This window comes from Drosophila virilis, unplaced genomic scaffold (assembly GCF_030788295.1).
Source record: "Drosophila virilis strain 15010-1051.87 unplaced genomic scaffold, Dvir_AGI_RSII-ME tig00002283, whole genome shotgun sequence".
Classification (NCBI taxonomy): Eukaryota; Metazoa; Arthropoda; class Insecta; order Diptera; family Drosophilidae; genus Drosophila; species Drosophila virilis.
This window is the reverse complement of record NW_027212904.1, coordinates 1-15000: the sequence shown is the minus strand read 5'-3', so window position 1 is coordinate 15000 and position 15000 is coordinate 1. Positions and strand designations below refer to the sequence as shown.

Sequence of the window (15000 nt, the reverse complement as noted above, 5' to 3'; positions counted from 1 at the left end):
AATCGAATTTCCACTGGATGCAATTGTTAAATTTTACGATAAAAGGAAACCCATTTGTTTACACGATGTAGTAACAATAAAATTATTACTAACAACACATCTTGGCTTGAAAGTTTCACAATTATCTTTTTTTCTTAATATCGTAAGCCAAATGTTATACAACATAACAAATAACGATATCTAACTCAAATAACGAGTATATGACAAACTTTTAAAATTATACGCTTTCAGCGTATAATGTGATGAGCACACACTGCTCACCATGAATAGGTTTTTCCCCAACGGGAGAGCCCGCGGCGGAGCTGCCATTCTAATTCGCAGCAACATAAGCTATGAGATCCTGCCCCCAACTCTGGAGGAGTGGATCCAATGCGCAAAAATAAGAGTGAGTACCACGCTGGGAGACGTCACAATAGCCGCTGCCTACTGCCCCCCCAAGCACAATGCTAGGGACGAAGAATTCGGGACGCTAATGGACAGCCTAGGCACAAGGTTTCTAATAGGTGGAGACTTCAACGCCAAGCACACCTGGTGGGGCTCCAGAACAAATAACCCTAAAGGCTACGCGCTGTTCAGGCAAACCCGGTTAAGAAACCTCGACTGCCACAGTACAGGCGCACCTACATACTGGCCTACAGACCCATATAAGGTGCCAGACGTCCTGGACATCGCGATAACTCGTGGTTTGGATACTGGCAGAATCCAAGTCAGAGAAGTAGAGGACCTCCTGTCTGATCACAGCGCCATAGCCATCTCTATATTTGCTGCACCCATGAGGAAGTCTGCCCGCAAGAAGCTTATATATAAAGCCACTGATATTGGCAAATATCAAACCTGGTTGGACAACTGCACCAATCCCAGCCCCCCACTAAATAGCCCGGAGGACATCGAAGCGGCAGTCACAGAGCTAACAACTCATATCCACAATGCGGCGTCACATGCGGCGCCAAGACTCTCAAGCCGGCCCAGAGTTGAAAATAGAGACGTTCACCTCTGGTCACAACAAGTGGCCGAGCTGCTTGCTGAAAAAAGGCGACTGAGGCGGGTCTGGTTCCTGTCCAGGAATCCGAGGGACAAGACAGTCCTAAATAGAATCACCAAGGAACTGAAAGAGACACTCAAGATTCTGAGAAAAGATGCCCTAGATAGTTTTCTTACGCAGCTTGCCCCTAACGACCCACAACACAATCTGTGGCAAGTAACCAAGCACATTAAAAGGCCACAGAAAAGAATCAACCCAGTAAGAAAAACTGATGGCAGTTGGTGTAGAACAGAATCTGACAGAGCCAATGCCTTCGCCGAGCACTTAGAAACTGTGTTCACCCCTTTCAGCAGGTGCACGTCAGAAGAAGCATCCGAAACTGCACACCAGCTAAGTGTACCGCCCGAAGGAACGGAAACGATTCCACCGGTACATGAAGAGGAGATAGCGGAATACATAACTGCGCTAAACAACAAAAAAGCCCCAGGCGATGATGGTATCAATGCAATGGCATTAAAGCTACTACCGCAAAGAAGCATCTCGTTCATCTCCAAAATATATAACAAATGCATGGAAATCGGCTACTTCCCAGCGCAATGGAAAAGTGCACAAGTAGTAATGATACCTAAGCCTGGTAAACCTGAAGATAATCTGGCCTCCTATCGCCCGATTAGTTTACTGCCAGCGCTCTCAAAGATACTAGAAAGAGTATTTTTGAGTAGAGTTTTGCCAGTATTGGACGAGGCCGGTCTGATCCCGGATCACCAATTTGGCTTCAGGCGCTGTCACGGAACCCCGGAACAATGCCACAGAGTTGTTCAAACTATCCTCGACGCATTTGAGGAGAAAAAATATTGCTACGCCGTATTCCTCGATGTCAAACAAGCCTTTGACAGAGTTTGGCATCCTGGACTCCTGCAAAAGCTCAAGGGTAACCTCCCACACGCCTACTTCTTGTTTCTGGCTTCATATCTGGAGAACCGAACATTCCGAGTTAAATGTGGGGATACAGTGTCCAACACCAAACACATTCATGCTGGCGTCCCTCAAGGAAGTGTTCTGGGTCCGCTGCTCTATAACGTGTACACAGCTGACTTGCCCGTCACTGGGAACCCAAACGTGCGCGTTGCCACGTACGCCGATGACACGGCATTTCTCACCATCTCGAAATCACCTGGCGAAGCTAGCTCACTGATGCAGATGCAATTGAACCTCGTCAACGACTGGCAAAAGCGATGGAACATTACAGTCAATGGTGACAAGTCAACTGCGACTACCTTTGCACTCCGCTCGGGTAACTGTCCACCAGTTCAACTAGACGGAGTCACAATACCAGAAGAACCCAATCCTAAATATCTGGGAATAACGCTAGACAGGAAACTCACCTGGAGAGCACACCTAACAAAAAAGCGAAACCAGTGTGAGCAGCGACTAAAAGCCTACTACTGGCTTATGGGCAGGAGATCAAGGCTTTCCACCTCCTCCAAGATTCTGACCTACAAGGCGATCATCAGACCAATCTGGACCTATGGAATCCAGCTCTGGGGTACAGCCTGCAGGTCCAATATCCGGATCATTCAAACTTTCGAAAACAAAGCATTACGCATCGCTACAAACGCACACATATATCATGATAACGCCACCATCCACGATGTTCTCAAGTTCCCCTGGGTAAAAGACGAGATTGCCAAAAGCAGCAGACGATATATCAAGCGATTACACAACCATCCAAACACACTAGCCATTTGTCTGCTAGACAACAGCCAACAAAGGAGAAGACTCTGCAGAGCCCACCCACTGGATCTCCCATGGAACAATATAGCCATTTGACCTTCTGTCATGGAATAACATAGCCATTTAACTCTCTCTAAGAATAACAACTATACTAAGCTCAATACATGAAATACACATAAGCTAAGTTTATAATTATACAATTTAATGGTTGTCCACGATGGATAGTATTAAATCAATAAACAAAATGAGAAAAAAAAAAAAAAAAAAAAAAAAAAAATGAATAGGTTTTTTGACACATCATCTATAATGGCGATATTTTTTTCAAATGCTACCATTCACCTTAATGTCTTCATGTACTAATTTAATAATACACTTTTATAACTTCATTATTCTCCTTTTATAAACATAATTGACTTATGCCGGCAAGGCAACACTCCACAGTCATATGAATTTACCGTATTTAAAATTTTTCATATGACATGCCTTGCGCGACACCACTCCCTATATAGGTTTTTTGACACATCATCTATAATGGCGATATTTTTTCCAAATGCTACCATTCACCTTAATGTCTTCATGTACTAATTTAATAATACACTTTTATAACTTCATTATTCTTCTTATATAAACATAATTGACTTATGCCGGCAAGGCAACACTCCACAGTCATATGAATTTACCGTATTTAAAATTTTTCATATGACATGCCTTGCGCGACACCACTCCCTATATAGGTTTTTTGACACATCATCTATAATGGCGATATTTTTTCCAAATGCTACCATTCACCTTAATGTCTTCATGTACTAATTTAATAATACACTTTTATAACTTCATTATTCTCCTTATATAAACATAATTGACTTATGCCGGCAAGTCAACACTCCACAGTCATATGAATTTACCGTATTTAAAATTTTTCATATGACATGCCTTGCGCGACACCACTCCCTATATAGGTTTTTTGACACATCATCTATAATGGCGATATTTTTTCCAAATGCTACCATTCACCTTAATGTCTTCATGTACTAATTTAATAATACACTTTTATAACTTCATTATTCTTCTTATATAAACATAATTGACTTATGCCGGCAAGTCAACACTCCACAGTCATATGAATTTACCGTATTTAAAATTTTTCATATGACATGCCTTGCGCGACACCACTCCCTATATAGGTTTTTTGACACATCATCTATAATGGCGATATTTTTTCCAAATGCTACCATTCACCTTAATGTCTTCATGTACTAATTTAATAATACACTTTTATAACTTCATTATTCTTCTTATATAAACATAATTGACTTATGCCGGCAAGTCAACACTCCACAGTCATATGAATTTACCGTATTTAAAATTTTTCATATGACATGCCTTGCGCGACACCACTCCCTATATAGGTTTTTTGACACATCATCTATAATGGCGATATTTTTGCCAAAACACTTTTATAACTTCATTATTCTTCTTATATAAACATAATTGACTTATGCCGGCAAGTCAACACTCCACAGTCATATGAATTTACCGTATTTAAAATTTTTCATATGACATGCCTTGCGCGACACCACTCCCTATATAGGTTTTTTGACACATCATCTATAATGGCGATATTTTTTCCAAATGCTACCATTCACCTTAATATCTTCATGTACTAATTTAATAATACACTTTTATAACTTCATTATTCTCCTTATATAAACATAATTGACATGCCGGCAAGGCAACACTCCACAGTCATATGAATTTACCGTATTTAAAATTTTTCATATGACATGCCTTGCGCGACAGCACTCCCTATATAGGTTTTTTGACACATCATCTATAATGGCGATATTTTTTCAAAATACTTCCATTCATTTTAACGTTTTCATGTACTATTTTTATAACAATTCAATATAATTTTATATAAGTTGATAAAGGTTATATATAATATATAAAGATTAATGTCATTTATAATTTTATTTGTATATTAATAATCATATATCAATATACAATATATAAAAATTTCATAGTCACAATTATTTTCCAATGTATTTTTGAAATGTCAAATTGTTATATTATTATTATTATATATACAGTTTAATGTTGTTTAAGTTACAATTTAATTATGTATGTTACAGAATAGTCTTCAATTTTTGTATTATTAATATTAAGATATACATTTCTTCACATCCAAGCAAAATTTCTGTATCACGTATCATATAAAATTTAAATATGTTTTAGAAGAGGCTAATAAGAATAGGAATAAAAAAATGTAAGTATTCTGTTTCTTCTGTATTTGATGATTTCCATCCGTCAATTCCATATTTTCCTGTATGTGTATGTATATATTTCAATATTGCATTATATGTTATATATACATATATATATATATATATATATATATATATATATATATATTGTTCTATGCTTTCCTAAAAAATAATTGAAGTTTTAATACTGGTAACAATTTTAATATTTATTTGTTGGCTGGCTCGAGGTCCGTGTTTGTTAAAACAAACAATGAAAAACAATTTTATTCAATTCTCTTCCGATATATTTCGGTTGCACATCGGCAAACCGTCTTCAGGGCACTAACACCAAGATACAAAAAACAATTAACAATTATAATACAATAAATTAAACATTATTTCGAACATTTTACATACATTATTTTACACGTCTGCGCTTTTTGACGTGGAGATTGTTACTGAGGTTGTTTGACTGTTTAAGAGGTGTCTGTACAAGTGAGCGCAATTTTCTGTGTCTGTCTTGTAGTTTAGTCGTTTGTAGGTTGGTGTGTTAATTATGTGTAGCATTTCCAATGTGTGTCGCTTGTTATAGTGTTGTTCTTGTTGTAAGATTGTTGTTTCATCAAAATTTGGTGTGTGGTTGCTTCTTATACAATGGGTCATAAGTGCTGTTTTCTGTATATTATTTTGATGTCTTAGTTTGAAGTCCGATTTATGTTGACTAATCCTTGTTTTTAGCTTCGATTTTGTTGTACCTATGTAGACACTATTGCACTTGTTGTTGTTATCCCCGCCACATGGTATTTGGTAAACGACGTTGCTTTTTTCGATCATCGGGATTTTCGACTTTATCTTGTTGAAGAATTTTTGTAATGTATTCGTCGGTTTGTGTGCTACTTTTATATCTTGTTTGTTATAACAGTCTGAGTTTGTGAGGCGTTCTGATAGTCGTGGTACATATATTAGTGATTTGTATATTTTAGCAGGTTCTGTTGGCTTTTTTCTTTCGATTTGTCGTCTTTTTAATAATGTTTTGATTATATTTGGGGGGAAGTCATTTTTGGTCAAAAGTTCTTTGATTTCATGTTCAATTTCTTTGTGGTATATTGTGTCCGATATTTTCATCATTCTATTCATACAGCCTAGTGCTGTATTGATTATCATACTCTTTGGGTGGTTTGAATTGAAGTTGAGTATTCGTCCGGAGGCTATGGGTTTCCTATACCACTTTATTTTGAGTGTGTTGTCCATTCTGCTTACAATAGAGTCTAAAAATGGTAATTTCCCGTCCTTTTCTAATTCCATTGTAAATTTTATCTGTTTGTGGAAGGAATTCAATTCTTTTAGAATATTTTCCACGTCTATTTTGTTCGTTATGGCAAAAAGGTCATCTACATATTTGGTCAAGAGTCTTGGTTTTATTTTTAATTTATCTGTAATCTTGTCCAACAGTTCCTCCATTAATATATCTGCGATTACTGGGGAAGCCGGTGATCCCATTGGCATTCCCTTAAGTTGTGTGTATATTTTGTCTTCGTATTTGAAATATCTGTTTTCCTGTATGCAAAATCTAACTATGTCCATAAATAGTTGTTTCGGTATATTCGTGTGCTCTTCTAATTTGGTCCATTTTTGTCTTATTGTGTCAAGTGCTAATTCTATTGGTATGCTGGGAAATAAGGATACTACGTCAAAAGATACTAATGTTTCCTCTTCTCTAATCTGGGAGTTGTTGACTCTGTCTTTAAAATCTACCGCGTTCTTGATGTTGTACCTAGAGTCCATTGTCAGATTTTTTAATATTTGTATTATATATTTGCACAGCCCGTAAGATGGAGATCCTATGGAAGAACATATTGGTCTCAGTGGAGTTCCTTCCTTGTGTATTTTTGGTAGTCCATATATCCTCGGAGGTACCGCTGTTGTTGTAGTCATCTTATTTCTTTCGTCCTTTGAAATAAGACCCATCTTGAATAATTGTGCTACGAAGGTGTTATTCTTTGTCTGTAGTCTTGATGTCGGATCCAGTCTCAATGTTCTATACGCGCATAAGTCGTCTAAAATATTTGTCATTTTATTTTTATATTCATCCTCATCCATTGCTACGGTTTTGTTGCCCTTATCCGACGATAGAATTTTAATATTTATATTTTCTTTCAGTAATTTTCGTGTCTGTTCCACTGTGTCCAGTATTGCTCGATCCCTACTGTTTTGGTTGTTCTTGGTTTTATGCTCTTTGACTAACAAAGAGAATTTTGTGCGCGCCGACTCTTGTGTTTCCTTTTCTTTTATTGTTTGCACTAGCTCCTCACCGTCTGCGATGTATTTCAAGAGAGGAAAATCTCTCTTGCTGATTGGGAGAGCGAACTTCGGCCCTTTTGCGAGTAACGCTACGACGTTTGGCGGGAATTCTATTTTTGTTTTGTTTACAAACCACTCTCTTTGCGTGTTGTTATCCGCTAAGGCTAGGTTCCGTTGATCTCGTAACTTATCGTGTTTCGTTTCTTGTCTTTTCTTGAGTGTTGTTGTTATTTTGTTTTCTATATTTCTCTCGCTCTCAAAAAACGCTTTTGCGTCATCTGTGGTCATCAGTTGTTCTATGTTTGTTTTTGCTTTTTCCATATGTTTTGTTTGTTCTTGTAATAGGTTGTGTTTGTGTTTTATAAGTAAGTTTAATATTTTGGTATGGTAAAAATGTGTGTGTCTAGTCAATGTTCTTGTTATGTCAGGGTGGGTTTTATTGTCAGTGGTCAGTATGGTCAAATGCTGTGTCAAGTTTTTGATGAAGTTAGGTATTAAATTTGATTTTCTACATTTTAACAAAAATTTTAAACTAGATTTAAGTTTAGTTAATTTTACCAGTGTTAGTTGGAATTTATTAATTGTTCTTTTCGAATCCTTGTATTTAGTTTTTATTTTTGCGTAGCTCATGTTGGTTGCTGTGCATACGGCGTGCCTTCCGTTGATATTTATTGATGGCTCTGGCGACCTTTCCATATTTCAATATTTATTTGTTGGCTGGCTCGAGGTCCGTGTTTGTTAAAACAAACAATGAAAAACAATTTTATTCAATTCTCTTCCGATATATTTCGGTTGCACATCGGCAAACCGTCTTCAGGGCACTAACACCAAGATACAAAAAACAATTAACAATTATAATACAATAAATTAAACATTATTTCGAACATTTTACATACATTATTTTACACGTCTGCGCTTTTTGACGTGGAGATTGTTACTGAGGTTGTTTGACTGTTTAAGAGGTGTCTGTACAAGTGAGCGCAATTTTCTGTGTCTGTCTTGTAGTTTAGTCGTTTGTAGGTTGGTGTGTTAATTATGTGTAGCATTTCCAATGTGTGTCGCTTGTTATAGTGTTGTTCTTGTTGTAAGATTGTTGTTTCATCAAAATTTGGTGTGTGGTTGCTTCTTATACAATGGGTCATAAGTGCTGTTTTCTGTATATTATTTTGATGTCTTAGTTTGAAGTCCGATTTATGTTGACTAATCCTTGTTTTTAGCTTCGATTTTGTTGTACCTATGTAGACACTATTGCACTTGTTGTTGTTATCCCCGCCACATGGTATTTGGTAAACGACGTTGCTTTTTTCGATCATCGGGATTTTCGACTTTATCTTGTTGAAGAATTTTTGTAATGTATTCGTCGGTTTGTGTGCTACTTTTATATCTTGTTTGTTATAACAGTCTGAGTTTGTGAGGCGTTCTGATAGTCGTGGTACATATATTAGTGATTTGTATATTTTAGCAGGTTCTGTTGGCTTTTTTCTTTCGATTTGTCGTCTTTTTAATAATGTTTTGATTATATTTGGGGGGAAGTCATTTTTGGTCAAAAGTTCTTTGATTTCATGTTCAATTTCTTTGTGGTATATTGTGTCCGATATTTTCATCATTCTATTCATACAGCCTAGTGCTGTATTGATTATCATACTCTTTGGGTGGTTTGAATTGAAGTTGAGTATTCGTCCGGAGGCTATGGGTTTCCTATACCACTTTATTTTGAGTGTGTTGTCCATTCTGCTTACAATAGAGTCTAAAAATGGTAATTTCCCGTCCTTTTCTAATTCCATTGTAAATTTTATCTGTTTGTGGAAGGAATTCAATTCTTTTAGAATATTTTCCACGTCTATTTTGTTCGTTATGGCAAAAAGGTCATCTACATATTTGGTCAAGAGTCTTGGTTTTATTTTTAATTTATCTGTAATCTTGTCCAACAGTTCCTCCATTAATATATCTGCGATTACTGGGGAAGCCGGTGATCCCATTGGCATTCCCTTAAGTTGTGTGTATATTTTGTCTTCGTATTTGAAATATCTGTTTTCCTGTATGCAAAATCTAACTATGTCCATAAATAGTTGTTTCGGTATATTCGTGTGCTCTTCTAATTTGGTCCATTTTTGTCTTATTGTGTCAAGTGCTAATTCTATTGGTATGCTGGGAAATAAGGATACTACGTCAAAAGATACTAATGTTTCCTCTTCTCTAATCTGGGAGTTGTTGACTCTGTCTTTAAAATCTACCGCGTTCTTGATGTTGTACCTAGAGTCCATTGTCAGATTTTTTAATATTTGTATTATATATTTGCACAGCCCGTAAGATGGAGATCCTATGGAAGAACATATTGGTCTCAGTGGAGTTCCTTCCTTGTGTATTTTTGGTAGTCCATATATCCTCGGAGGTACCGCTGTTGTTGTAGTCATCTTATTTCTTTCGTCCTTTGAAATAAGACCCATCTTGAATAATTGTGTCAAAAAGCGCAGACGTGTAAAATAATGTATGTAAAATGTTCGAAATAATGTTTAATTTATTGTATTATAATTGTTAATTGTTTTTTGTATCTTGGTGTTAGTGCCCTGAAGACGGTTTGCCGATGTGCAACCGAAATATATCGGAAGAGAATTGAATAAAATTGTTTTTCATTGTTTGTTTTAACAAACACGGACCTCGAGCCAGCCAACAAATAAATATTGAAATATGGAAAGGTCGCCAGAGCCATCAATAAAGGTAACAATTTTATATATTTTTGTTCATCCAAAAATTTCAAAATATTGTATAGTTGTAAATATTGTTCTACGTTATATGCTCCCCTCTTCAATAATTATTGAAGTTTTAATATAGGTATTGTTTATATAAATTTTTATATATTCCATCCGTCAATTCCATAATTTCACATACAATATTGCCTTAAGTATATTGTGTATATAAATATTGTTGTATGTTATACGCTCTCCTAAGTAATAATTGAAGTCTTAATTAGCTATGTATATATATATATATATTATATATTCCCATCCGTCAATTCCATAATTTCATATATATATATATATATATATATATATATATATCAATATTGCCTTAAGTGTTTATTGTATATATAAATATTATTCTATTCTATATACTCTCCTCAATAATAATTGAAGTTTTAATTCAGGTATGCGTATATATATATTTTATATATTCCATCCGTCAATTCCATATATATATATATATATATATATATCAATACGGCTTTAAGTATTGTATATACATATATTATTCTATGTTATATGCTCACCTCAATAATTGTTGAAGTTTCATTATAGATATTGTGTATATATATTTTTATATATTCCATCCGTCAATTCCAAAATTTCATGTATATATAAATACATATATATCAATACGGCTTTAAGTATTGTATATATATACATATTATTCTTTGTTATTTGCTCTCCTCAATAATTATTGAAGTTTCAATATAGATATTGTGTATATATATTTTTATATATTCCATCCGTCAAATTCCATATTTTCATAAATATATATATCAATATTGTTTTAAGTATTGAATATATATATATTGTTCTATGCTACATATAAAATTTAATTGAAAGCAACGTAGATGAACAAATTTCGTAGAGTAGGCATACAAACATCAAAAAATATATAACAATTATAATAATTTGATAATATATTTTAAGCGAATGTATAACCCAATTATACGAATTATGTTCGTCTAGTGTTACTTTTTTTCGAATCATCAAGCAAAGGATAAGCTTCAGTGGATCGCAGTATGGCAGCTGCTCAACCACTTACAACACCTTGCCTGTTACAAAAGTCGTTTACAATTGATTCTAGGCTTTGACATTGTATTAAATAATGTTTTAAAATATAACTAGCGCGGCATCAGGTGATCGAAGATCCTCCCAATTTACTATGTTATAAATAACATTGGCATCACATCCATTGTCGTTAATAAAACAAATTAAAAACTTTTAATGGTTTAGAAGCCATACAATGCAAATTGCCCCTTATTTATCATTGCAGTCCAGCACGGATACGACCTTAGAGGCGTTCAGGCATAATCCAACGGACGTAGCGTCATACCACTGTTCGCTCGAACAAGTATTGTGCCATTGGTCCGTACCTGCGGTTCCTCTCGTACTACGCAGGAATGCTGTCGCAACAACGTTTTGTCATTAGTAGGGTAAAACTAACCTGTCTCACGACGGTCTAAACCCAGCTCACGTTCCCTTGCATGGGTGAACAATCCAACGCTTGGTGAATTTTGCTTCACAATGATAGGAAGAGCCGACATCGAAGGATCAAAAAGCGACGTCGCTATGAACGCTTGGCCGCCACAAGCCAGTTATCCCTATGGTAACTTTTCTGACACCTCTTGTTAAAAACTCTTTAAACCAAAAGGATCGATAGGCCAAGCTTTTGCTGTCCCTGTGTGTACTGAACACCGAGATCAAGTCAGCATTTGCCCTTTTGCTCTATGTGTGGTTTCTGTCCGCACTGAGCTGGCCTTGGGACACCTCCGTTATTATTTGAGAGATGTACCGCCCCAGTCAAACTCCCTACCTGGCAATGTCCTTGAATTGGATCATACCTGAGTAATTGGAGTTATACCAAATTTTTAAATCAATAATACATAAATGCATTCTCTCATTAAAGAATTTGTTTGCGATTATATAACAAACTCGTGATACTTTGATCAAGAAGCTTGCATCAAAACCCAATACCATAAGACATAATAATTATATCCGTATAATGGCTAGGAAATGATACACGTTCCATTTAATCAAGTAAGTAAGGAAACAATAAGAGTAGTGGTATTTCATTGTCGATACCAAACCGAAGTCTAATATCTCCCACTTATTCTACACCTCTTATGTCTCCTTACACTGCCAGATTAGAGTCAAGCTCAAAAGGGTCTTCTTTCCCCGCTAATTATTCCAAGCCCGTTCCCTTGGCTGTGGTTTCGCTAGATAGTAGATAGGGACATGAAAGTCAGTGGGCTTAACGTGAGCACCTGCCGCGATGGCTTAATCTCACGGTTCCTAGTATAGGATTAATTCAAGCGTCAATCACCGCCCCCTTGGAACAATTCCGCAGGTACCAATTAAAGACACGACTGTTTGGTTGTGACTTCTACCTTGGTTTGGCACGAGGACTATCTAAGCCTCTTCCGTAATCTGGGTCACGGAACCCGGTTGTATGACGCAACTCCACGTCGAGCGATGCTCTACCCGCATTTGGGTGTTAAACCACAACCACCACGATACTCCCCGAAGGGCCGCACCAACTAACCAGGACGGAACAAGTTCCGTGGGCTCCTGGTTACCCGTGGTACCAGATTAAAAGCCTCCGGTCAGGCCTCGTACCAGAAGGGCACTTCCAATTTAAACTCCAAAACAGTTAAGGGTTGGTAGCCCCATCACAACACAATGTTCAACAAAAATTACCATTCAGAAACACCCCCACATTCGTACCCCCACATTCTCACATCTACCATCCATCATCATTCATACAATTCCTTCCTGCAATTGCAAACGTCGCCTGGAAAATGCAGCTCTAGCAAACTCACTCATTCTTCTAACCCTATCACTAGTGGAGAGTGATTGACTTACGTCAAACCCGCCACTAACCTCACTTATACCCATCCCCCTCAGATCTCGAAAATCTGCATACCTTGTGCACTCACAGAGAACATGCTCCCATGTCTCAGCAGCCGAGCCACAACGGCATTCTGGACTGTCATAAAGGTTCCTCGAATGCAAGAATGCATTGAGGGAACCGTGACCAGTCAACAGGAATCCAAGACTCAGGCCGAACCCAAAGTCTGGTCGGCTGCCGGCAAATGTAACCTCCCGTATAAACCGATGAGTGACACGCCCATTCACGCTAGTGTCCCATCTGACTTGCCAGTCAGACAAAACACACTCTTTCACCAATCTCTTGCATTCACTAAGCCCTAAACTCTCCACATCCCTACCCGCCTAGCCAATCATTCTGCAGCAATGGCAGCCGCCTCTTGATCCTGTACATCAAGGCTCGACGCCTGATCTCCAAGTCAAGAGGGGCTACTCCTAACAGTACCTGCATTGCCTCCGTAGAGACAGTGCGGCACACAGGCAAACAACCTAACAGAAGCACTCTCTGGCAAGCCAGCACTTTCTTTCTGCCGACCACAGTCGTGACCGCCTTGCACCATACAGACGATCCATATGCTGCACATGCAACAAACAGACCCTCATAGATGGTGCGGACAGCACGTCTGCTTAGGCCCCAGTCAGACCTCAAAATACGACGCACTTGCCCCACCAAACCAAGTAGCCGGGCCTTGAGACCAGCGATATGAGGAGTGAAACACATCCTCTCGCCGAAGGTTATGCCGAGGTATTTCACCTCAGACGCATACCTCACATTCACTCCATTCAGTCTGACAATGGGTGGCCGACTAGCTGCCAATCTGCCCTTGAGCAGCATTGACACTGTCTTGTCCATTGCAAGACTGACCCCAACACTTTCACCCCACTCATACACAGTGCGCAAGCACATACCCGCATTCGTCTCGATCTCAAGACGCGACCGACCCTCAATCAAGATGAGCAGATCGTCCGCATACGCACAACATTTACACATCTGCTCAAGCTGCACCAGCAAGGGGTCCATCATGAGGTTCCAAATGAATGGGCCACAGATAGATCCCTGCGGACAGCCACGAACCACATTTACGCTCACACATTCACACCGCCCTACAGCACACGCACGTCTGCCAGAGAAATAGCTCTTCCAGAGAGCTAATTCTCGGCACCCGCATTCATCCAACCTTCTCAAAACACTCGCCCAACTCAGGTAGTCGAAAGCACCTTTAAAATCAACAAAGATGCCCAAGACATACGTGGAGCTGCTAGCCTCAACAGAGTCACTAACATACCTCCACGCATCCTCAACACATCTGCCCTGCCTAAAACCAAATTGCCTGTCAGACATTTGGTCATTCATTCTCTCCTGAAGCCTTTCTACCATAATCCTTTCCAGAACTTTTCCAAGAACCGGAAGAAGACTGATGCCCCGAAAAGATCTAGGATTGCTCCTGATCCTGTCAGGCGACTTCAGGAGCACTATCACTCTCGCACACTTCCATTCACTGGGGAAATAACCCTCATTCAGACACTTCGCATACATCGCATTCATATACTCTGGAATTGACTTCCAAACACTTTTACACATTTCTCCAGTGAATCCATCCATACCAGGTGACTTCCTCGACTTTAACCTCGAGAAAGCCACCTCCAACTCACTATCCAGAAGCGGATCAACAGGCCTAACCACACTAGGTGGTGAGTCCTGATGATCCGCTCTGGGGAAGAATTCATTCAACAAGACATTCATGCAATCCCTCCATGCCGTTAACTGAACGTTACCAACACGGAGGCTACTTACATCCGTTTCCCTGCCTCTACCTCGAACTATTTTATAAACACGACCCCAAGGGTCATCCTTATTGCGCTCCAGGAAAGAGCGCCATTCATCTTCTTTCACCTTTACAAGCATTTGCTTGTACTCATTCATACACCGACTATATTCAATCCTGAGTTGGGCTGCACCAACCGCATTGGTAGCTCTGGCCCTTTGAATCGCTTCCGCAGAGACCGGACCATCCGCCGCTTGGTGCTTAACTGATTCGTCCACCACTTCACATGCTTAAGGTTGACCTTACGGTACCTCTCAAACATGCGATCATTCGCACCAGTT

The 15000-nt window shown here is 38.4% G+C and overlaps 2 protein-coding genes across 2 annotated transcripts; both read right to left on the bottom strand.

Moving 5' to 3' along the window:
- Nucleotides 1–5382: 5382 nt before the first annotated feature.
- On the bottom strand, nucleotides 5383–8129 carry LOC138911717 (uncharacterized). Its single transcript, XM_070211099.1, has one exon. It carries the CDS (start codon nucleotides 7954–7956, stop codon nucleotides 5383–5385), a length of 2574 nt encoding a protein of 857 aa, XP_070067200.1. The 5' UTR covers nucleotides 7957–8129.
- LOC138911718 (uncharacterized) lies at nucleotides 7998–9722 on the bottom strand (the record flags this gene model as incomplete). Its single annotated transcript, XM_070211100.1, has 2 exons — nucleotides 7998–8081; nucleotides 8157–9722. A coding segment is annotated over one exon (1560 nt), but the record flags the coding sequence as incomplete, so codon positions are not given.
- Nucleotides 9723–15000: the final 5278 nt, after the last annotated feature.